General features: G+C 40.7%; 1 protein-coding gene across 1 annotated transcript in view; it reads right to left on the reverse strand.

Moving 5' to 3' along the window:
- LOC138058929 (3'-5' exoribonuclease HELZ2-like) overlaps positions 1 to 25,516 on the reverse strand; it is a 67,849-nt gene that overhangs the window by 10,386 nt on the left and 31,947 nt on the right. Inside the window, exons 21-36 of the mRNA XM_068904392.1 lie at positions 24,017 to 24,200; positions 22,994 to 23,174; positions 20,702 to 20,818; positions 19,490 to 20,052; positions 18,188 to 18,635; positions 16,536 to 16,837; positions 16,121 to 16,391; positions 14,568 to 14,978; positions 13,924 to 14,005; positions 10,321 to 11,523; positions 7,471 to 10,088; positions 6,887 to 7,134; positions 5,010 to 5,095; positions 3,808 to 3,951; positions 2,701 to 2,892; positions 1,691 to 1,974 (exon numbers count right to left, since the gene is read on the reverse strand). Of these exons, the coding sequence (XP_068760493.1) occupies positions 1,691 to 1,974; positions 2,701 to 2,892; positions 3,808 to 3,951; positions 5,010 to 5,095; positions 6,887 to 7,134; positions 7,471 to 10,088; positions 10,321 to 11,523; positions 13,924 to 14,005; positions 14,568 to 14,978; positions 16,121 to 16,391; positions 16,536 to 16,837; positions 18,188 to 18,635; positions 19,490 to 20,052; positions 20,702 to 20,818; positions 22,994 to 23,174; positions 24,017 to 24,200 (7,334 nt within the window). The remainder of the gene's footprint in view (positions 1 to 1,690; positions 1,975 to 2,700; positions 2,893 to 3,807; positions 3,952 to 5,009; positions 5,096 to 6,886; positions 7,135 to 7,470; positions 10,089 to 10,320; positions 11,524 to 13,923; positions 14,006 to 14,567; positions 14,979 to 16,120; positions 16,392 to 16,535; positions 16,838 to 18,187; positions 18,636 to 19,489; positions 20,053 to 20,701; positions 20,819 to 22,993; positions 23,175 to 24,016; positions 24,201 to 25,516) is intronic.

Genomic DNA, 25,516 nt, shown 5'->3' on the forward strand with positions numbered 1-25,516 from the left:
TTTGCGATATAATACGGTTAATGTTGCCTGCATAGTAGATTTCTTTGATGATCAAAGAAATATAATCTTCGATTAAATGCATACAGATCTTTCACTTGCACTGTTAACAAATAAATATTGAGCGACATATATATAATTTCTTATGTACGATCTCGCTAATATTCTTCCAAAATAGCCATGGTCTTCATGGCCGTAGCTAGCGGAGGGGCAAGGGGGCAGTTGTCCCCCCCCCCCCCCACAAAAAAAATTGGGACAAAGTTCTTTCTGATGTATTGAGCAGAAAACCTGAAATTTGCTGAAATTACCTTGTTAGCTTGAAACTTTTCACAACCGATCGCTTGTCGTTATGAGACAGGGGAGAAGGGGGCAGCAATATTCGAATACAACACGTCATTTCCACTTCTATAATTACTTACGTATTATCCGATATCAAAAATACCATAATACTCTTTGTTTTTCCCTCCAAAATTTTGCATAAGCATTGTTTCCAGTTTCTCTTGGGACCGTTGTAAGTCCTAAGAGAAAATAAAAACAATGCTTATGCAAAATTTTGGAGGGACAAACAAAGATTTGATATCGGCTAATACCCTGGAATGAGTAGGGATTGGTTATACACGGTAGGCTCCCCAGACCTTTCTCGGGTATAATGATAAAGTATTGTGTGGTCGCCATTTAAGCATCTGAAGGGATCCGGAACCTGAGGTGATTTACCAAATGAAACAAAACTGACGGAAGTGAACGAACCTGGCTTCATTTTAAGTAAGTTTCCTGAGTAAGTATTTATATCGTCGATTCTAAGCCATAATTAATTTTTAAGTAGGAAAACTTTTAGTAGGAAATACAATTCTTGGATTTCACATGACGTAACGGCCGCCATGTTGGTGTCCCCAAACAATGAAATGGCGGCCATGCTGGTGTCCCGATCCAATCCTCCGGGAATTGAAAGCTATTATTATGCTAACGTCTTCTTTTGTTTTCGTTGAAAAACATGGATGTTGATCACGTGAGTGAAACCCAAGAATTGGAGAAATCCTAGACTTACCCGGTAGGATTAACGTTTACTTTTGATTAGCATTTAATACCTCTGCATTCATCCAAATTTTCTGAAAAATCATTTCTTCAGACCTCGCTTTATTGTCCCGCTCCAGTCAAAAATTTCTAGCTACGGCGTTGGTCTTATTATACAGTCATACTTGTTTCCACGACGGAACTATCGAAATTTAATTTCGAAGAACTAAGCTTAATTAATTCCGCAAGTTGGAAACATGCAACGTGCCTTGTTCTTCTCAACAACTAGTCGTTTCGCCAACTATCAGTTCGCAGACATCTCGGGTCAGTTCACCAACGTCTCATTGACCGTAAAAGCTTCCTTACTACTATAACTTTGGCTGTGGTTCAAACCCCAGAACTAAAAGGCAATGGCGAGTCGATCTCTCAGCAAAAACGCTGAGTTAGCCTCATTATTATTCGGCCAATCATTATTCTGGAAAATCTGCCGTAGGTTTCACAAAAAACAGAAATATTAATTTAAGAAACATCAATTATATTCTCGCCGTTCCTTTTCATCTTTTCCGAACATCACACGATTATTCATTTTGCTAACAGGATTCAACGCTCTTTCCCCACATCACGATGCTCGTTCCTGCGCATGCGCGCATCCACTCGTAAAAATAACATAAAAAGTACTTACTGTGCGATATTCCTCCACCTTAGAGTTACTCGTCTTCACGCCATTCATCCGGTCGTCGTTGAAGCCACGCTCTAACTCTCTTAATTGACCGGCGAACGGGCACCCATCTCTTCGGATGACGTGATGCAACGACACAGCCTTGAGCTCTTCGTCTATTTCTTGAGCGTCATCCTCAGTTGAAATTCTCAGAGGCTTGCGTTTGTTTGGGATGGGAAATTCAGCTTGTTCTTTTACATCACCATATACACGAAGAATCTTAATGCCAGGAATTTTGAGCATTTTATCTTCGCGGGAAAAAACGATAGTGAGAAAAAGCTCATTTCAGATGATTGCTCGTGAAGAGTGTAGCTAAGTGGACTTGGGTATGTCATTCGTGGCTATGTTAAATTAAAGGGTGGTGCGTAGCATTTGATTATAGATGTCAAATAAAACTGCATACCGAGATTCATGATAACGTTTCCCCTTAAGGGTAAGGTTAGGGTAGGGTTGGCACTTATGAAGTCTGCACAATGTAGCGGGACTGTACAGAAAAAGCCTTCTATTTTCTAGCCTGCAGTGCAGGCTCATTTTAGCGCAAAATATTTGGCCTGCAGCTTGAATATTAATTTTGAAGCCCGGGAAAACGCCTACACTAGATGCTACCCATTTGATCGCTTACAATCAAATAATAAAAAAACTGATAAATATATGAGTAGAGCAAGGTAGCATTTAGATCTTTTGCCTCACTATTTTGCTCAAAATTATCCCGGCATAATGTAGACAGCCTTACGAGCTAAGTGGGGCGAAATCTTCTCAAGATTTCCTCTATACGAGGCTCCAGGCGAAGTAATTCTTTTGAACACCATTTGATGCATCTAAATTAGAGAGACCTGCACAATTTCAAGTTCTACCAGCCACAGAAATTCAATTGTAGCGCACCGCTCCCGTTTTTTAATTTGAGAAGTTCCTTGCTGTATGCATGAATCCCGACGAAGCTATGAATTTGTTGTTTGTTAATTTGTATTACTTACGCGCCACAACGTCCACAGACTTGTTGGAAGGTCCACAGTAAATGACCTGAGGTGGTGCAAGCCGTTTGGTATGTTGTGAACTGTTTGAATCAACCGCTAAGTCATTACATTCTCCGACCTGTGCTCGAAGCTGCATATTTCGTTTCGTGAACCAATAGGCTATATGAACGCCTGTGACAGTTTTCCCGGTTCCTGGAAAAGAACAACAATTACATAAACTTTTACTTCAAGATATTTTCAGATGGAACATGTCCAGGCAGGATTGCTTTAATTTTGCCGTTGGAATTCAACCAAATCAGTTTCAAACCCAAGCATTCTTTATCTGAGCCCGTAATTAAAGTGACACAAGGTATTTTTTTGATAGTTTTTTTTTTCTTTAATATAATGAGTGTAATATAGGATGCTGGTGGGACCAGCGACTATTGAGTTTCACGATCTGAAGTTTTCCGTTTACGACAATGGAGCCATTGTCAGAGTGGGGTCAGCCACCTAGCAAGTTCCGTGTATTTGATATCAGATACGCTTCCTCTAAAAGCTAGTTTTTCAATTATCAGACGATGTTCAACGACAAGGTGTTAACTCAGCGCCTGGTATATCACCAATTGTGTCTCCATTACATTTAAATCGGTTCGAAGAGTATTCATGATAACGGTACACTTATAAGAATAGTATGGGGCAGTCGGCGGCCTAGTGGTTATGGCGCTTGCCTTGAGATCCAGGACTCCCGGTTTCAAGACTCTTTCTGACTTCTCGGTGAAGTTGTGTCTGGTAGTCCCTCGTTCAATTTCTCAGCTGCACTTGTAAATAGCCAACTGGTTTGCCTTCGGCCAGGTGGAATTCTTAACACTTTTTGTTGTTTTGTGTTCTGTCGTTTAGATGATCGTGTTTCATTGGCCCTGAAAAGCCCCTATGGGGATTAGTCAGTTAAGAATGTATTGTATGGTATTCAACAAATGAAGAAGCCTCTGTTCTTTTGTAGAGCACGCAGGAAGCGGATAGAGCACGAAAAAAGTGTAGGCGAAACACGAGACATAGTCGAGTGTTTTCCCTGCTCTTCTCTTCTCTTCTCTTATAATTTTCTCTATATGTTATAATGCCTTTACTCACCTGGTGGTCCCTGGACAAGGGTAAAGGGTTTTGTGAGCGCATCTCTGACTGCTTTTTCCTGGTACTGATTCAGTGGCTTAAGCCCACAAAAAGGATGCTTCTTCACAATCGAAAGACTGGAAGACGGTGGGTTATCAAAGTTTCCTGAGGAGACAGAAATGTTCAGTTCTTCGTAGCTTTAAGGTACTCTTGTTCAGATAAACGACAGTTAGAGGCTTAGCTCCATCGCACTTTTGTGCATGCTTCTTTGTCAGCCACTTAATCGGCATAATTCGCATGGGTTCAGAGCATTTTCAGTTCGTGTGACCCTGGATTATGGACTAACTCGCCATTGGATATTAGACCTACTGTTTTAAATCTTAAACGCAAGCTTTTAACACATCTTTTTTTTCTTTAATGATAGTGAATTGTTAGGTGCTGATTGATCAATGAATAGGGCATTTTTTCTTAATTTTGCTCTCGAAGAGAGCAAAATTACTCGCTCACGATTGGATGAGTGCCAAAAATACTCGCTCCTGATTGGCTGAACGCACTGCTTCCACGTTCAGTCGGTTTCTTCATTTTCAACAAAACATCTTCGTCTTCTTCGAAGTTTGTCTTTTAATATATTCGAGTCGCATTCGCTAAAATGCCATAAAGGATCAAGAACTGGGTACTCCGGAAGGTGAATTTTTGAGTGATAAGAGCAAGAAAAAAGATTTTTCTCATGAAAAGCATTAAAAAGTGATCGACTTGCATGGCGCCCGGCGTAGCGGGAAGTGAGGATGAAAACAATGATGATTCAACGGGCTTTCACGTTTTAACCATGCCATCTTGCACCTCGCCAAAAAAGGTCACCGAACATTTTGCTATTGATGGTAGGAACGAGTGGCTCAAATTCGGTGGAAGAAGTTCTTTCTGTGGACAAACCGTTTGCTTTTCTTAAGGATGCTTGTTTTTAAGTGGATTCTTATTTTCAAGTGGTATAAACCTCAAAAGCACAGGTGAATTAAATATATTAAATGTTAACATTTGGTTAAATCGTTGTTGCTTTTGATCAGGAATGATACTCTAATTTTTTTCTCGAGTCGATATAAATAGCTAAAATGGCGGCCATTTTGGAATTACCTATAATAATTGTGGGCATTGGGGCACTCTTTATGAGGTGCGCAATATCAAATAATTCATGTATAATCATTATCATTATCATTATCACTACTTGCCTTGTGGAGGATCAGACCCCATGCAGATAGACTGGACCAGCTGGGATGCCTTTAAGAGGCCATGTTTGAGTGCTGAGAGCATTCGTCTGCAGCCAAAAAAAATATTTTAGTAAAATGAAACCCATGAAAACTGAAAGGAATAAACCACATTTCATATCTTGGGATTATCTCTAAACTGCAGCTCAGTCTACACTGAAGGGAGAAGAGAAGTCTCTCTTAACTTCTGTACTTGCTTTCCGGTTCACCTTGAGCAAGTGATTATGAGTAACACCTGCACCAGTTGCTGGGCAGTTGGTTGATCATCGGGCTGTCATGTTGGAGGTCGTGAGATCGATTCCGGCCGTACCAACACTCAGGGTCTTAAAACAACTGACGAGAAATCGCTGCCTTTGTTATTACATCCGCAAATTGTTAGACTTTCAAGTCTTTTCGGATAAGGACTACAAACTGTAGGCCCCGTCTTACAAATATCTTCCATGTTTATAATTTCTCTGTGGCCAGGCAAGTTAAAGAACCCACACACTATTCGAGAAGAGTAGGGGATGAAGTTCCCGGTGTTGTGGCTGTCCTCTGTGGGTGTTTTCTTTCCAGCAGAAGTGGCCGGCTTGGCGTACTGTCTCTAAAAAGACTTGTGGTGTATGAGGCCACCAAAGCAAAAACAGCCATAAGTCAAAAGGACTTTGCCGAGTGCTGGAACATGTAGATGTAGATGTAGAACACCTGATCCCTCATCCCCAAAGATGACGTGTGACCTCATTGGATTAATCTTATTTTGCAGCACTATTCTGTAATTTTACAGTTATTGGGGACTTGTCAGAAATTACAGATGGGGAGGGGCGGTGCGAGGAAAACAGGGGATGGTCACAGTTTTTTGAGCCCTTCAAAAGGGAGGGCCATGAAAAAGGTAGACAAAAGAGGTAGAGTCACAAGAAATTAGCCCATGGGATGCTTTAAAATTATGGTACAACACGAATACAAACCATGTATGAAAATCATGCCATGCAAAATATTTCCCGTCGTGTAAACAAGAATTCTGACAAGTCCCTTACAGAAAATATAACGAAAGAAGATGATTTGAAGAGCAGACTTTTCAGGAAATGATTGCCTTTACAGTTACCGTAGTGCTCATTCCTTCGCAGTAAATTTACCGTCAACCAAGTACTTTCGCTAATTTCATTTCGTTAAACTGAACTTGATTGAAAATACCACGATCATAGTTTTTACATGCGTTGGAGAGAAGAGTATCATTTTGCCTAACATATTCTGCAACACCACAACATCGGCTAAGTTTCATGGGAGACGTCTTAAAGCATGATACACGCTTTAACAACCAACTCTCTCATAAGTACTAGTGGTCCCTCACTAGAAGAATCAACTACCTAGCTGAACTGAATAGTCATCCTATTCTTCTCGTTGTCGGTGACAACTTGAGTAAAGTCAACAAAATAAGCCTAAAACTGAATTCCCTTTGGGTATTACCACATTAACTAACATTAGGCATGACAACAAATGAAAATTGTGAACTTTCAAAACAAACTTGAATGCAACTCGAACCTATTGCTGCAATGCTTTACCATCTGAGCTATTAAACCACATGGGTGATGGTCGGTTGCGAGTTCTTACTATTCCCAAAAATAAAATAGTTAAAAATATCAGTATGTTTAGACTAACTGCGGATTGCTACAACGCCAAGCAATAATAATCATCGCAGTCGAGTGATCAAGCTACAATCTTGGACAAAATTGTTGTAGGCAATTGGACAGGAAGCCTGACAAACCCACGCAGAAAGAGGTCGCTAAAGGAAAGTGGTCGCTATAAGAAAGTTGATTGTCACTATTGTTTGCCGTATTGTGGTAACAGGAATGAAAGGTGTTTACCTGTGTGGAATTGATCTGTGTATGACGTTTATCATACAGCACTTGCCACCTCCGGTAACTAGGCCCTCCGGAAAGTCTGACGATGATTGGTGCAGATCCATTTTCACTTCCAAAGTGTCAGGTTCATTCTTTGATTTGCTAACGTTGCGAATAATGCAATGACCAACCCAAAAACTTGAGAAGTTATCACTGGATTCTCGATAATAATAGTTCTTCGGCGCCCTTAACGCCGGCTCATGTTTAAGGACCTTGAGACAAATATACAACAAAACGCTTAACAACTCTTCAAAATTATACTTTACCGCATAGATCGACCAAAAAAATTGTCTTCCGAAGAGGGTTTCAGTGGAGCAGGCCCCTGTTATTCAAGTCCGAATAACTTTATCCAGTGGAAAAGTCACTGGGTTTTCTTCACACCTTTTAACTACATCTGCTTTAGAGTGTGCATATTCAAAATTATGAGGGTAAATATTGAAATCTTTCCAGAGATTGAAACTGGCGGATGGTGACTTAAACTCAGTGAAAAAAGTTACAAAACGCCTGTAGATAGATGAACAGTAAAGTTAACCCAAGAGTATACTTACGTCTGAAGAGCTCTGAGGGCCACCAATCAAGTGTTCGGTATGAGTCACGCACTGATCTTTACAAACGCGGACGCACACGAAATCTCCGTCATAGAACTCAATTTGGCCGGCTGCGCAATACTCTTCCGGCAGACGAAATGATACCTCGATTTCCGCTTCAGAATGTTTTGTCCAATGTAGTTCTAGGTTAAAAATGGTAAACTCGTCGCTCTCCTCGACGGCTCCAGTTGCGGCTTCCATGGCGAGTACAGGCTCCCATGCACGAATGTACTGTTCTACACTCGAATACTTCTTCCTTGATGCTTTGGACCTCGATGTGGTTGCAAAACAGTCCTTTGGGTAATTTTGATGCTCAATACATATGTGAAAATTAGGGTTGACCATGAAAAGTTGAACTTCAGGGTGAAGAACTCCACGATTCATCTGAGCGGTCAGTTGAACGTTAATAACGTCAAACCTCCTAAACACCAATCGCATATCATAGAAGAAATCCATGTTGTCTTTCGTTTCAGCTGTTTTGGGGTTAAAGCCCCTTTGCTGAGCTCGTTGACGCATCATACAATCTGCATCAGTCTTTCTAATCAATTTTCCAAGCTCCTTGGAGTTTCCCTCTTGAACAGCTCTTAAAATCTGTAACCAATTCCTTCCTGGGAGGTCCAAGACGTCTTCTTTTTCGCCCATTCCATTGACCAAAAGATTTTTTACCTCATCCTTTTCGCTTTTCCTTTGAGATCCATCCCGAGATCCTTTTTTGGGGGCTACGTACAATCTCTGTTTCCATGTAAATTTAATTTCTGTGAGATCTTTATTGACACCTCTATCAAATGGCTTCAGACTACTCAATTTAATTCTTCTCTGGTTCCCGGATAGCTGATTGTATTCCTGGTCCAGTATTTCCAGACAAATTGAATGATCCTCAATCAAGGAAAGGACGGCTTTCGTTTTCTGGCTTCTTACTTTAAGCTTTGCAGCCACCTGGACTTTTTTGCATCCTTTGTCAAACTTCCTCGAGTTTTCTTGGGCAAACGTTGAGCGCCTACACACTTTGCCTACTTGATCCTTTGAAACCTTCTCACTTCCATGACTTCCCTGGATCAAACCCAAAAGGATTCGATGCCCTTGGATATCGATATACCGTCTTATGGGAGATGTAAAATTAGTATAGTGACTCATTCCCATGGAGAAGTGGACATTATTTTCCTGTCTCTGGTCTTCACTGCATGCGTACTGTGCTTTAGGTTGAAGCCTTCGGAATTCACAATTTGCCACGACCAGCTGCGGATGATGACTCTCATTGCAAATCAAAAACTGCAACCTTGCTTGGTCATTAGCCTTCTCAGCATCACAGATCTCGTGCCAAACGGACTGCTGCACTTTGAATTCTGTTGCCTCTGAGACTTTGATGTCTTTAGTCATTTTCTTGAGAGTTTCCTCAGAATAAAAGCCACGAATTAAGAGCGAGTACTTCACGTACTTTCCATACTTTTCGGTCCATTCTTTAAGTCGGTGTTCTTTTGGCGGCAGTTGAACTCGTAAAGGCGTTACATCAGGAAATTCTGTGAAGAGACGGTTTGCTACTTGTTGGTTAGCGAGAATCATCATTTCCTGAACCATTTCGTGGGCTTTAAAGTTTTCAGGATCATGATCACAGTTAGACCAATGGTCAAATGATGCACCCCTCAGCCGTAATAATCTCCTCCTCTGCGCGAGAAAACTCAACAATCGAATATTTTCTGCGGTATTAAACGGTATTTGTTGGGTGAAACAGTCTTGGCCATCGATAATCTTCTGAGCATCACCATAACTAAGCCTACAACAGGACCTGACAATGGTGCGCTCAATTTTCGGCTCTGCAACTAGTTCGCCTTCGTCCGATAGGTCCAGAAACACCGACACGGACAAGCGATCCATATCGGGAAGAAGACTGCAATGGTTTTCGCTGAGCTCAGGAGGAAGCATTGGTACGCTATCATAGTCATGACCTGGGTAGTACGAAGTGCAGCGAAAAAAGGCATCCTTGTCTAATGCAGTCCCTTCCTCCACAAAGAAACTCACGTCGGCGATGTGAACTCCAATCCGACACACAGACCCCTCAATTTTTTCCACCGTAAGAGCATCATCAAGATCTTTGGAAGTTTCTGGGTCAATGGTAAAAGCACCTTCAATTTTCTGGCGGGTCTGATACTCCTCGTCTGGCACTGACCAATTTTTCGGAAACTTTCTTCGAACTTCAAGTTTGCTCTCTTCGTTGAATGGCTTCCTGATTCCATGTTCAGCAAACAAAATTTCCATGCTTGCCTCCAAAGTATTTATTTGTGGCAATTTCCCTATAATGATACCTAAGGGGCTTGAGCAGTCTGACCTCCACTGTAAGTACTGGACGAGGAACAGGTATTTTCCACTGCAGAATTTCTCGAAACCCATTACATCAACTCGTAATTTATCATCATCGCCATCGTGCATTTTCTTGTAAATGGGCATGCCATTGACATCTTTTGCTCTCAGGGTCACTATTCTTGGTACGCTTTTGTTGATTGGAAGCATACACTCGGGATTTTCGGGGTCCACTCTGCACACATACTGACGCTCATGGGGACTGATGATGTGATTCAGAACACCTAGAATCCAATAACTGAACGTTAAGTGAGAATTACAAAAAAGATCAGCATGTTTTTTAAGTCGTGAATCCATCCTTTGTACTAAATATTCCATATCCAAATCAAAGTCACTAAGTACGTAGCGCATGCAATTTACTGAATTCGGTAAGACCTAGCTATTCCTCTTTCAAAATATTATTTCTTTGACATCTCTCGAAAGAAGTATTATATGACAGCGGAAGCACCAACTTACCAACGATTTCTCCCTGGGGACAAGGTTCAAAAACTTTGGAGGAACCTTTCTTTTTGATTACAACTCGATCCATGTCGAACACTCCTCGAATTCTTCCTTTCACTTTGATATCGGGAGTCTTGGTGTCTGATACTACTCCATAAGCGGAACGAAAACTCTCGGACCCAAGTCTAAGGTTACAAGTAATGTATATATCTGGCTGTTTACGCAAAAGGTCCTCCAAGATCTCTGCATCAAGGTAATCATTTTGCCTCGAAGGTGCCAGTGCAGTTAGCCTCTGTGTCCGAGATGATTTGGTATTTTCTTGATCGTCATCAAGAAAAGCAACTTTTCGGCCATTGATATGGGAGAACTGGTAACCTACAGAGCTCAGGTCACCGGAAAATGCTTTGGACGTTTTTCCACCTGATATCCGCTTAGCGGTCTCCAAGGAGGGATATTCTGCGTCCCTACCCTTGATCTCTGCACATTTCTCTACAAGTGCCTTGATTATTTCATCCATGTACCTTGGAAAGACACTTGCATCCTCAAAATGTTCGCGACGAAATTTATGGAAGAAGTTTGGAGTATCCCAATTTTCACTTGTATCTTGAGACAGAGTCACATTCTGTCGTTCAGCCTGGTAAGTTGTGTCATCTCTAATAGATGGGTCATCTCCTTCGGATTCGCTTTCTTCATCTAGTTCGTCTTCATCCTCTGAGGATTCTTTCTCCATGGTTTCTTCTCCTGTGGGAAAATCTGAGATCTCGTGTTTTCTGTCCTTTGACTTCTCACGGCCTTTGGGGTTTTCGTTTTCCTCGTCTTGTCGATTTACATACTCATCTATGGGCTTACACACTTCTTTTCCAACTTCTGCCATCCCTTTGGGAACAAAAGAAGCAGCTTGAGGATTTAAAGAAATCCCTCGAAGAGATGCGTCCACTTGTTGACGTAGTTCTTCATAGGATATTCCATACAAGGATTCGCGATCAGCACATCTTCTGATATAGTCTCGCCAGTTGCCTCTGCATTCGCCAACTATGCATAGGGATACAGGTTCTCCGACTACTGCTACCAGGGACTTTGCTCGAGTTATAGCGGTGTTTAAAAGTGTTGCATCAGATAAGAATTCCCAGTAATGGTCGGAACCAGATCCTCCATTAGCTATTTGACAAGTTAGAAAAGTGCGCACAGTGCTGATGAATACCGCTCTAAATTCTTTCCCTGCAGCAATGAGAAAAAGACGAACATGTTGGGCCTCCTTGTGTATTATTTATGAAGTTCAACATTGAATTTGGCTTTAAAAGGGGTTAGGGAGAGGCAATCGGGGCGAAAAATGAAGGTACTAACGGAATGTTTCCAATTTGTAAGTGTGCATGTAATAGCAATGAGGTGACTCTATCAATTGCTTGCCTATCTGATGCCAATTTTATTCCTTTATCTCTGTATTATACGAAGTAATAAGTTCTTAGTAAAACATTTAGTTATAAAAACGAGTGATAAAAAATAAGAAGAACGACGTTTCGACCGCTTCACGGTCATTTTCAAGTTCAAGTTCAGGGACAAAAAATTCCGCATATATACAATTTCTGAAACAATGGAATGAAAGATAAAAAGCTAAGTATTTACATACGAACAATAAAAATAACAGAATGCGAAAATGAAGTGTAAATAAGAGGTGAAGAGAATGAAAACTATTAGAAAGGTTAAGCAAACAGCTTTGCCCGGATGGAATCACTCTGTTTGTTTAAGTTTGTCTTAAGGTCCCGAATAAAAGACATTTCAAAAGTCAAGCAATCGAACTTGTTTGAACGCTTCCTCAGGATCCTAAAGCTCTTTGCGATTTCACGTGGCTCGTTTCTATGTTGTACTTTTACATGGTTGCCGATTACCGATCGTTTATGTTCCTCCACACGTTGATGTAGGTGTCGTGTCGGCTTGTAAAGCCGAGATAATCTGCATCACACAGATCACACTTAAAGAAATATACAACGGCACAGTTTGCTGATTGACAATTGGAGGTTTAGGTTCCTTAGCTTTAAGCTCATCTTTGATCTTGCGGCTTGTTAAGACAGGATGTACCTCGGTATTTATCTTTCGGCTAAGATCACTAAGTTGCTCGTGTAGTTTGCATGCTATTCTCTGATCTTTGAAGGGCAGGGTATTCTAATGGGAATTGTACCTGCTGGTTGTGGGGGATGTATGCTCCCCGTCACCTTCATTTCGACGAAAAACCTGATGGTGTTTTAAGCCAAAATTAAACAAACAGAGTGATTCCATCCGGGGAAAGCCGTTTGCTTAAAACTTCTAATACTTTTCATTCTCTCCACCTCTTATTTACACTTCATTTTTGCATTCTGTTATTTTTATTGTTCGTGTGTAAATACTTAACTTTTTACCTTTCATTCCATTGTTTCAGAAATTGTATATATGCGGAATTTCTTATCTATGAACGTGAACTTGAAAATGACCGTGGAGCGGTCGAAACGTCGTTCTTCTTATTTTTTATCTCTGTATTATCCCATATATATATACACTCCTCTTTACGGACTGTAGCGCTCTTCGTGAATTTCCTAAACTGTGTCATTGTTAAGTCGGCCTCAATAAAATCTCTACTATGGCCAAAGCAAAAGTGTAACGAATTTTACAATTCAAACATTGTTAGAGGTCTCAGATCAGTGGACAGATTGCCCTAGAATTTAGAGCCTTTTGAGCAATAACGCCGCTGTGGTGAAAGCAATGTGGCTTGAGAGAAATGTAGCTTGAGTTGTTTCTTCAAGGTCTAATCTACTTAGAGAGGTGGTTCTCCGCCTACCGCATTTGTACCCTTTCTATCGGACGTTTATTTGAGGTGAGTTACCTTAATTTAATTCGTGGTGTCCTTTATTGATGCTCCATTGTATAATCAATTGCCACGGTAATGAAAAGTTTAAGGAGAATGTTTCTGAGAGCCAGGTTTGGTTTCCTCTACGCCTCAACTTCCTAATTCGATGCGTAATGTGCCCATAACTGCCGTACACTTGCAAGCGACAGGTTTCAGACTTAAGCAAAGGAGTGAACTAAGAGCTATTATTATATACTCAAAAGAATATCGCGTTTCTGATTGGGCAACGACGAATGCATAAATACGTTACAGATTGCAATACGGAAGTTGCTATGGAAACACAGCAATGGAGTAATTTTGTGGAGTATATAATAAATAAGTAAATAAAAATCGCATAAACTTGATCGTGCATTTCGTAATTTGTGGTCACTCGTGATGTCTTGAAAGTTCTCAAATTGCACATGCCGTAGCAAGGGCGTTGCTAGGAGCGAGCCTGGTGTGCCTGTGACCCCCTATCCCTCCCCCCCCCCCTCCCCCATCCTTTGCAAGCCTTTAAGCAAACAGCCCATAACATTCAGATGGCGAAAACGCCACAATCTGGTGAGTACCCTCTGTTTGACAGTGTGTGACCCCCCCCCCCCCCCCAACCTTTCAAAAATCCTGGCTACGCCCCGGCTTAGGCGAGTGAAATATTGAGGAGAACTTTGAAATATCACTCGTGCCCATAAATCCCGAAACGCACTCGAGGTCATACGATTTCGTGTACAAAAACAATTGAAGCCGTAAGGTAAGTGACATACCCTGAATATTGTAAATACTCTCTACTGTGACTCTTCCAAGCTCCGCGTCATTTCTTCTAAGCAACATTCGAATAATTTTAACCTAAGACATTTTAAATGTCATCAGTTTCCAGGGTTAGAAATTTCAAATATTTATAATTTTGCAAACAGTTTGGGAAAAAAATAAGAATGTTATTTTACTTGCCGAGGTGATAAAAATCTGTCCCAAGAGCATAATTTTGGGATAGTTTACGTAATGTCCACTTCGTCGATCTAATTGTACTGTTGGCTTCCCAAAATAAATTGCAACAATTTTATTACTTTGTAGTTGCATCCATATTGAAATTAGCCCTGTCATATCAAAAAGTGCATTCTTGAAGTTCGTGTTACTCTTTGTTTCTCCTGGGAAGGAATTCCTCGTAGATTTTGAAGATTAGATGTTAAAATTCAAAATCGCTTTCAAAGGGTCATTTGTTGGTTTCGAGAACGATTCTGATGGACTTGTTAATTTTTGACTTATGCATGCCTTACAGGCCAAATTTAGGACTATCGCATGTACTCTCATACAGTTTTACAAGGGCAGTATCCACAAAAGCCGTCTATCCCTTCCCAAATTTGAGGTTTGCATTGCATTAAGACGGTGTTGGGATATCCTGAAACTTTACCTGGGCATAAGAGGCGGATATGACCCCAATCTTGGAAAGATCTTTTTCACCCCATTCAACAGGCCAGTCATCAGAAAGTTCCGTAACTCTCTTAACAATTTCACTTGCTTCGGCTGAATTGACGTAAGAATTATCTGTGGCTTCCTCCAAGCCACAAACGGAAAAAAAGATCAATGGCTTCAATCTTGGATGTGCGGCTTCCGTGCTGCAGGGGATAAGCCCTTCTCCATAAAAGTTATCGGAAGGAAACTGAAGGATTTCTGGATGACAACGGTAATTCTTCGTCAAAAACATCACGTTTTCCCGATACACTTCAGGTTTCATTTGATAGTAGTGATCGAACAGCCGCTCTGGAAGCGAGCACTGCAAGCCCCAATCTCGAGCAAAATGTGAATATACTTCTGGCTTCATCTAAAATTATGTACAAAAGGTGCAAAAGACAATCACATAACGTCAGAATATGGACGTTTGACGTAGACGCATTATGACAGCATTTACGACCTGAATACATGATATTTATAATCGTTTGCCTTACAAAGTTCACCTGACCCAAAAATTTTTTTGGTGAGCTTACTTCAAGGAAGTGTAATGAAAAATGACGTTAAAACGCCTCATAGCACTGATTAAGAGGAATAGACAATGTTATATACTCTAGTAATAGAACTGACGGCTTTGACTTCATCACTTAAGTCAGTGGTATTAAATAAAAAAAATTCTAGTACAATGTTTCTTTCTCGTTTAAATTCCAGTAGAACTGACTCTATCATACGAAGGAACATTTTTTGCCGCACATGGCCACGTTGCTCTCTGATCAGCCCTTTAATTAAGACTTTCCTCTAACGATTTCCACTTGGAATCCTAAGTCGCTATATTTTATTTTTATTTACTTATTTATTTATTTTATTTATTTTATTATTTTTTGCATTCGACGAAGGAGAACGTATCCTAATAGTGTCAGTCTCGCGTTACGTTCTTTGAGTATCGATCATGACGACAGGGCGTTTGGACGATAGGGCTGGCTAGCACACATGGCCTCGATCTCATGTGATAGTGTATGGTTTGCCAAAGGGAAAGCACTGAAGTTTGTTCACCGAAGTTGAGTCCTCTTGAACTTGGTTAAAACATGGATCCAGCGCGAAAGTCTACTTATATTTCACAAAACTGATATTGCATTATAACACTTGTATTCCATATTAATTAATTGTTTTCAAAATGATTAGCAACAAGATAACAGTCTATAGTGTGATACCTTCATTACTGAGAAAATACTAGAAAAGGGTACAAAACGATTCTCCCCAAAATCTACAACGTCTTCCAAATGTCTAGCGATGACAAAACAGGAATCGAACGCACTTCACTAATCCTTGATTATTGCTAGTTTATAAAACTATCCTCGTTAAAACAACCAGCCCACGGAAATGTGCCGGTCGTAAGAACAGGGTGGTCGTTTGAACGGGGTAGCCGTTAATTCCACCATTTAAACCAGTTAAAGCACGTTAAAGCTTTAATTCCGTTATATCTCGTAAAACTCAACTAACGGTTTTTTGGTGTACCTGCATGTGATCTCCCGTTAAAACAATTTTCGTGTTTGGCCCAGCTAAAACGAGTGGAGTTAAAGCTTCAGGCTCTAATGCTTGGGCAGCCTCGTCTACCAGGATGTGTGTGAAGAAGCCACGGTTGAGTTGTAGGTCTAGCAAGTGTTTAGACATGCCCAAAGTTGTAATCACCACTCGATGATCGATTACATCTTCGCGTGTTGGTAACTTGTAGGTACCATTTTCGATCAAGGTATAATTCTTGGCAACTTTGGAGTCAGCATCCAATCTGCGACCGAAACAAAAATTGGAATGACCGTGTAGTTTGGTAAGTCAAAACAAAGTCATTTGAAGTCCAAACGAAAACTTGACGATCTAAAAAGCACTGAGGAATGAAAAACTTTATGCATTGGCCTCCGTCAATTCTACCAACCTTCTCTCCACGTGGTAAATCCGTAACGGTTTTGCCGCTCGAAGTCCATTGTCGTTTGTCAAGTAATTATCTAACAGTTCAACATGCAAGTCAGCTGCGCTGTTGGTGTGCGTGCAGAGCAAGATGCGCGTAATACTCCTTCTAACCAGTTCACGGATAGCTTGATGCAAGGTAAATGTCTTGCCAGTTCCAAACGGACCAAAAACCACCAGAGGACGAGGGTTACATTCCGTCGATAAAATGCGACTGACAACGTCTCTTTGACCTTCATCCAAAGGCACTCTATCAGAGAATTTATATTCCTAGAAATACCCACGAGGGAAAAGAAAATAGAGAACAAGAGAAGTTCTCTTCAGCACTATTTAGCGAAATACTTTACCTCAAAACTATTATAGGCATGCTAACTAACATTTGGTTTTATTTCAAATACTTTCTTATTGTTTACGTATTTCATACTAAGTTGCAAGTGTCTCCAATTTATTTCAAGAGCAAGAGGCCGGAAAAAGGTTGTTAAGGAATTCAATACTTTTATTCTCGCGGTCAAATAGGCAAGACAAAATTCTACGAATCGTGGTATGAATTTGCCCAAGAGTCTCTTTTTTTTTTTTTCTTCTTCTTCTTTTTTTTTCGGAAAAGACGCTTTAAAACTAATTGGGACATCTGGATGATACAAGGTACGGTCATAAGACTGAAATGGTGAGTAGGAGCCAAGTTATAAAGCGTTAAAAATTGTCTGATACATACGTATATGTTGCAATTGCATCCATGGGCAACTCGGAAAAAGTCCGAGTTCCAGGTGGGATTTGAACCCACGACCATCCGTGATCTAGTTGTGATATGCTGTCAGCCGTTATTTGACTTTGTAACTGCGTCATACAGTTTGAGTCAAAGACTCACGTTCACACTTGTCACCATAGAGTCTCCCTGACTGAGCTCAGTGGTTAGAGCATCCGACTAGATCACGGAGGGTTGTGGGTTCAAATCCCGACTGGAATTCCAGATCAGATTATTTCCCAATTTCCAATGGAAGTAGTTACAACATATATGTATCAAGTGAAGCTATTATCCTCGCAGTTATGAACGCAATTTTTGCAATTGCTTAGAGAAGCCTGAAAAATTCAGGACTTCAACGGAGTTTGAACCCGTGACCTCGTGATACCGGTGCGACGCTCTAACCAACTGCGCAATGAAGCATGAATGAATGAATCATTTATCCTCACATTCAGTCCGACCTGTACCTGCTCTAAGGAGTAGATTATGGATTTAATAAGCAATTTCAAGAAGCGCCCTAGTTTAATTGCCTAGTCTCCTTTAGCTTAGACGTCGGTAGAGCACCCAAACAGTCCTGCTAGAAGGAATCGTTTCATGAACGCCCGCCTTAGTCATCACTGACGAACGGTTTCACCGTATTTCAAGTTGAACTACTTTAACCCATTCACACCAAGAGCACCACCGATTGACGAGTAAGATCGTCCAGCGTTAGCCGGACAAAGTAAAATCTGCAAGTCTTCACTCTCAGGAGGGAAATTCAAGTTAAAGGGGACAGTTTTTGAGTGGGCCTAGATATTGTTCACTCATTCACACTTATACAGCGCCCCGAATTGACGAGTAAAATCGTTCGACAGAGTAAAATCTATGACTTGTTACGTTACCTCGTGTGTCACCTGCCATGTACTTGGTTTTGGAAACAATAGGTTTCGTTGGGTAGGACCTAGCTTGTCAATTGCAGCATGCCATTCACAGAGGGGCTGTCGATTGAGCTGAAACTGTACGTCAACCAAGATTTTTCCTCCGTCATTGTTCAGCTGAAGCTCAGAACAGATCCGGGACGACAATTTCAATACTACAGTTTTTCCTGTGATGTCTACCGTTTGAACGAGTGCCTCGCACACCTTGGAAGAATTACTGCTTGCCAACCTAAGCCAAGCAGTCTGAATATTTCGGATGAGGAGTCGACCAGCGGCATAATCAGGTTGGGGGGCTCCATTCTCCTCGAAAGTAAGAACTCCAAATAATTCCCCTTGTTCAGCAAAAATCACTTCGGATCTTTTGCCAAGCACACTTTTCTGAGTTTGCAATGGGACACATCGAAGAATAAATCTGAGAAAAGAATTTTGTTTTCTTTATTCAGTGTGGCCTGTCATTCATTGCGTTTCTTATTTTATTTTTACCCTTGAAATCATGTACGAAACAAGTCAGAACATTTCTCTTCTGTCTTGTTACGTATCTATCTCCTTCAGTAGAAAAGCAAACGAACGTAGATGTTTTTCTCCATCCTAGAATTAAGTAACATTGACTCTATTTTAACCGGCGTCGTGCGTTTCAAAATCCGTTTCATTTGCAATTACATTCGAGGAGTCACAAAGGTATCAGCTTGTCTCTTTGTCAAGCGTTATCCTCTGTGAAATAAAGTGGTGATAATGATGATGATGATGACGTCGACGATGTTGATTCAATAGTGAATTAGTTAAGAGTGTTCCTATGGCCTTGGTTGGCTCCCCAGCACAGTCGCAAATGAGTCTATTTTTAGAATACCCGTTCCCGCGAAAATTAATTGATGTCCCTGAAAAAACATGACAGAAGCTGTCACGCGTGACATGGCTTCCCCTGATTGGTTAAGGTGGCGGCCCTTTGTTTGTCTTCACGCTAAGTGTATCTAAAAATAAATCCACTAGCTTGTGACTTTCCTTGGGCAAGACCGCAAATTGATAGAGAAAGACTCTTACCTAATTCACTCTTGGTTGATAATAATGACGATGATGATGATGATGTTGATGATGATGATGATGATGATGATGACGACGATGATTAGAATGTCCTAATTGATAACGAATTGGATAATCAATAGTTTTAACAGTCCTAGACTGGAAAATTAGACCGAAAGGAGACGTGGTCTTGGCTTCAACTAACTAGGCAAATTGCACAATAATTGTGTCAAGACATCTAACATTTACCTTGAAATCGCTTTTTTCATGAAGAGTTCTTCGGTAAAAAGTAGTTGATGCATTGCCCTCTGGTAGTTTTCCTCAGTAAGGCTGACCTCAACAACTTGTGCTGAAACCACGTTTTCGATCCTAGAAGGCAGTTGATAAGTCCTCTCTTCAACTGACGCAGCGATTCTAGAGGACACCGCAACCTCCACAGATGTCTCCGTCCAAACCTCCGGATCTAGTTTGAGTTCTTCACGAGTCGCTGAAATTGTGTCTAAGGCGTCCTTGCGAGCTACATCGACGTTGAAGCCGTACAACAAGTAAGGTTTCTTGCCAAAATCAAACCTAAGACACTGAGTAAACGTCCGATTTAGAGTGGAGATTTGATTTTCGAAGAGGACAGAAACTTCAATCTTCGCTTTCCCTGATGTCACTCCATGGTCAGGTAGTGTGCATGACCAGCGCTCGTAGGGCTCCACAAAAACACCACACGTGCCGTTTAAACAGCCACTGACTCTAGTCAATCGATAGCAGTTGTGATATCGATGGGTGAGATCTACTCTTTTTAGCATCCCTACATCGCGTATCTATAAGACACCAAACAAAACGCTTTTTCGTAGGAACGTTAAAGGGATTGGCAATGAGATTATGCAGTTGTCTTTCGTTAAATGAATGAATCCTGTTGTATCTCTCAGACAGTAATTCTAGACTGGCGCTATGATTGGCTAATTAAGCGAACCCTACTCTACACAGTACGAGGTGCTCCATTAGTTGGTCGATTCAAACGTCCAGAGATATAAATATCTCAAGAGGTATTATTGCGCAGGAAAATGTTAAATTTTGTTCATAAAAAGTCAAATTTCCATTTTGCAATTCCTTCGAAAACTACAAGCTAGCCCTGCTTTATGAAGTGTTTTATTCATAGAATTTTCTCAATTGTCATTCATTATAGTTTTTTAATGGTTATTTTTGTCGTACTTTGTTTACGCCGTTTTCATGGTAGGCTTATAAAAGACTTTAGTGCAAAAAGAGTATGCGCAATCCGGAGGGTGTAAGGTGCAGGTTGCAGGTTAGGGCTGCAAGTTGCATAACTGTAACAACCCAAAACTTTACAAAAAATGCTACAGAGCATAGTGTTTAGGCCTAATGTTAGCATTAGTAAAGGTTTGGTTTGTTTCAGTTATGGTGAAACAATGCCCTGCAACCTGAAGTTTACTCCCTCCAGGCACAACCTACCTCAAACTCGAGAGTAACTGTCCATTCATATTTGTCTCCTCTCTGATCACGTGGAATAATTTGCACTGTAGGGGGTTTATCACTTGAAACTTGTACACCAGGGAGACTGTAGACCATCTAAAGGAAAAGGTGAACCAAAATACAAAATAAAAAAATTAAAAAGTGCCCCTAACTATACTACCCGCACATGCAAGTAATTAGACACATGCCGAGTTTTGGCATCCAACGCGAAGTGTCCCTTTAACGTGGCTCAAACCAGTTTCAACACTTATTAAAAAGAAACGTTCTTATCAGAAGGATTGACACTACAACCCTTGATGACTTAACAGCAATGTTATCGTACAATATCAAACACCAATTATTGCTGAAAAAGATTCGGTCATTTTTGTGACGTAACAAGTTACCGTGGCAACAGGAAAGCCCTGCAAAACACCTCATATTTTGGCTTTAGCTGCTCATATCTCAAAAACGAACTCCGTGACCCCCAAGTTTTAAACAAATTCTTCAGAGCCGATTCAGAGCCACCTTAACTTATTGAAAATTTAACGTTGCTCTGAATCCGCAGAGAGTTTTTATCTTGGCCTGCTGATCACTTTTGTACAATAAAAAATTGGAGTCACCGAGTTCGTTTTTCAGATATGAGCAACTAAAGCCAAAATATAGGCTGTTTTTGCAAGGCTTTCCTGTTGCCATGGTAACTTGTTACGTCACAGAAATGACTGCATCTTGTTCAGCAATAATTGATGTTGCACATAATTGCGAATTGCTGTTACGTGATTAAGTGTTGTAGTGTTGTCAATCCTTCTAATAACAAGGTCTCTTACAAGTGTTGAAACTGGTTTGAGCCACCTTAAGTCTATGCATTTTCTTCCTTTTTCCAACAATAAGGTAAGGGTAAAGGTTAGCGTTATTTTTGACTTAGGGTGAATGCATCTGTTTATCCTTACTTGAGGAACAGCATTTGGCGGACACTTTGTGACGTTAATTGTCTGTTATTCCGAGACACGAGTCCAACGGTCGGAGAAGCTAGTGTCATGCTTGGGCCATTGGGCCAATTCTTGAGATAACGTTACAACCTGCTTTGCAACGCTAAAAATCTCTCAAAACTGGAATGCAAAACAGCTTGTGACGTCATCTCAGAGATTGACCTATGCTTCTCACAGCTTTTCACTAGATCTGCCGTGGGAAAAACCACTGCTACTTTTGTCAACATTGCGCATTTCATGCGGCATTTTGCAAGAGAAATCGCTACCACTTAGTGTTCTATGTTGCTGAAATTTCGCCTTTGCGAGATAAAAACGTTTGAGGTTAGGGCCACTTCAAATAATTGAATTCATTTTTTGCTTATGTTGGTTAAACGCATCGCTGCAATAACCAGGTGATTGAAAAAAATAAAATGCTGTTGCTTCCAGGTAATCAATATCCTTCGTGACTTGATGTGCTTGCGCTTCCGTTCGAAATAATTTTCTCTGTTCTTTGAAAATACCGAAAATAGTCGAAGAGCCCCAGGACCTGGAACCATTCGATTTCTTGGCAATCAACTGTATCTCCTCTTGCTCAACAGCACTATACCCCCGGCTTACAGCAACGTACAATTTTTACATTAAAGCACAAAAGAGATCACAGAGCAACTTATTGTGATCAGTAAAGAGTTCACATCACTGCCTGAAGGATAGGCTGCGATAAATCCTTGTAAACTTCAGTATAACTTCTATGCTCAAGTTGTCCCCGAATCTTCGGAACGTCTGAGCAAGTTAGAACACTAATCCTCTTTAGGACATTCCGCTGGGCTATTGAAAACTGTTTCGGATTTGATGACAGAGGCTCGTGCTATGTGAATAGCATAAGCCTTCTATGATTGTGATGGTAGTACTAATAAAACTTTGGAGTCTTAGCAATGCTGAATATATCAGCTGTCTACATCATAGCCTTGCTCTAATTATTGTAAAATTTATTTTAGCCATAGCGGAACTGTGCTTGCCTATCTGAATCAAACTCCAAAATACAAAAAATAAATTAAGAAATCACACTTTCCAATTTAGGCAGGATCGTCCAGTATTTCTGTACAATGTACACTTTGTCCTTTTAAATCATATTGTTTTATTTCAAGTAGCTGGTATTTTGCATGGTTTTATCTGTGCCTGGTATTGTCTTTTTCATAAAATAACTTGGTATCCTAAATGAAAACACGTAAACACTGTGTCAAAATAAAATTCTTTCTCTGCTACTATTACGCAGCCAACACCACACAAAAATGTGTTGTTGTTTTTTTTTTGCAATAAAGTAGAGCACCTCTTTCCCAGAGATATCAGCAGTTCTTTCTCTTCTTTGGCTTGTGGGTTCTTGCATCCTGCTAGGTAAGGCATTTTCAGAGTTATTCTTCTTATGACCTTCCTTCCACGATCTAAGTTCTTCTTGACCGTGGGCAAATGTACAGAATTTTCCTGTCTTGCACACTCGAGCAGATTTCCACCTAAAACCCCAAAAAACACGTCGATGGAAATTGAAAAATTTTGTTGTTGTTGTTGTTGCCCATCCTTTCCTTGCATCTTTTCACTTTCATTTACCCCTACCTAATTACATGTAGCGTAATATGAAGACATCACAATGTGCTGCACATAGTAATTGGAAAACACCTCAACTGCCATCCATATTATCTTAGACAGGGGCAGATGTAGTGAAAACTATTACTAGTATAAAGGCGCCCGCAAACTAGGAAACACTGTCACGGAAACATTGTTTCCCGAAATGTTTCCTCGACGCGCAAACGAGGAAACATTTGCTGAGAAAGCAAAATGTTTCTGAACAAATCTAAAAACATTTTTGTTTCCGCAACAAATGTTTCCTGGGGCTGCAAACGGGAAAACATTTGCTTCCGCAACAATGTTTCTGCAACATTGTTTCCTCGTTTTCGGGCGCCTTAAAAGGTGTACAGCGCCCGTGGGAAGTACGGGAAAGTAGTTGCATAGGGGACAGGCGAAAGGACAAGTCCTATGCAGGATTCGAGCCCAGGACCTCCGTAACACTAGTCGGATGCTCTATCTATTTAACTACAAGAACTCTTGGAGAGCTAGATCCTTTATCTTGGTCCTTTACACCTTGAACATCTATAGTTGCATTTGAAAATTTGTTGGCGCATAACTTTGTAGAAACTGCAAACCAGCGAGACACATGGTCAATTCAGGACCTAGATAAACGACCATGATGCCCAGGAGTTCTCCTAGCTCAACGGAGTCCTAGATTCGAATCCTTTCACCCGTCGCCAAGCAACTATCAGTCTACCCTTGTTTGAAATAGTACAGAATGATCATTTACCATTTACACAACTTAAAATTTCCATCGTAAACACCGATAGGAGGGGATCGTGGCCTTGCTTGTCTTGTGTCATGAATTATCAAAATTCCATGAATGTTGTGGCGGGGCCTACTGTGCACTTCATGATTGTAGCCAGCCTGCATTTGTGCGGTAGTTGGACGTCTTTTTCCAATGGAGCAACGGTCTGCGGAGCAAAAATATGGTTTCAGGCATTCGTACTTACTTTGGGGTAAAACGATGCTTGAGTTACCGAGTTCCCTGCGACGACCCAACAAATTTCCATGCTCCCAACAGGGTGGCTTCATACATCAGTTGGTAGAGCATTGTACTGGCATCGTAGAGGTCATGGGATTGAATCCTGTTGAACCACCTGGATTTTTCTGAGACAATTGCTTAAATTGTCCCTTTAAGTTCGAGGATCAATTCCCTCAATTTCGTCAAATATAAATGCTTATGACAAATGAGAAAAGGAGCCCATTTCAAGAGGAGAAAAACTTCGATTTGTTTGTATAACAGCGTTTGCACATATTTGGCTTATTTTTTGATTGCCTTTCCCGCGACAAGAGATAATAATCTGACAGAGCCCTTGATAATTATTTAAAAATTATTTTTTGATTTCGCCTATGCTACGAAGGTTATTACTTTTGATATGTTGTTCCTATGAACGAACGGTTCACTTTCACACCACAAACAACCACGCCTCTACCTCATATTGTCCTAACCGCAAGACCTGACTTCCTCAGCCATCACAATTATCACTATTACCCTTTCGAATGGGAATGGACGCTCATGAGAAGCGGTATGTATTTAAGCACTATTTAAAATGGCCTTATCTGTAAAAATGCCGAGACTAAGTATAGGAGTTACATGCTCTTGCTGAAATTCATTACATGCCAGCGGCCGTCTTGTCGAACAGGCTGATTTCGTTAGCAAACTTCTTTCCCTTGCGGAAAATGGACCTTAAGGACGTTCGCGCTAATTGTTTGTGCGCAACGCTACTGCGCAGGTGAGCCGACTGTAATATGTCGCAATACTTCGAACATTAGTGAAGTTGAGGTTTTAAAACCTTTGCAAAAACCGTGGACGATAGATCTTGCACAGCGTTGGATCAGAGACGATCGTGATCAGTCAAAATTGATTTAAAAAATATTTATGAAAGTCCAGTAGACTACTGCACGACTGATATTCGCGTTGTTTTATCAGTCGTGCACTAGTCTACTTGACTTTCAAAAATATTTGCTAGCATTAGTGAAAATAACATGGCGACATAAACGTCGGGGAAAAAATTCCAGGCCGGCAAAAGAATGGCACATTTATTTCCAAATCATCATGAAACGTTAAAAAGAAATGAGCGGGAGGGTGGAAAAGCTCTGGAAAAAGGTAGCTGATCGAGTAGTGGATGAAAGTTTGGAAAACTCGAGGACGAACCGTTGCGTAAATTTAATTTTATTTTTATGATTTTCGATGGATGAGCAGATGAGGCTACACTTGTTATTATAA

This window comes from Montipora capricornis, chromosome 8 (genome assembly GCF_036669925.1).
Source record: "Montipora capricornis isolate CH-2021 chromosome 8, ASM3666992v2, whole genome shotgun sequence".
Lineage (NCBI taxonomy): Eukaryota > Metazoa > Cnidaria > Anthozoa > Scleractinia > Acroporidae > Montipora > Montipora capricornis.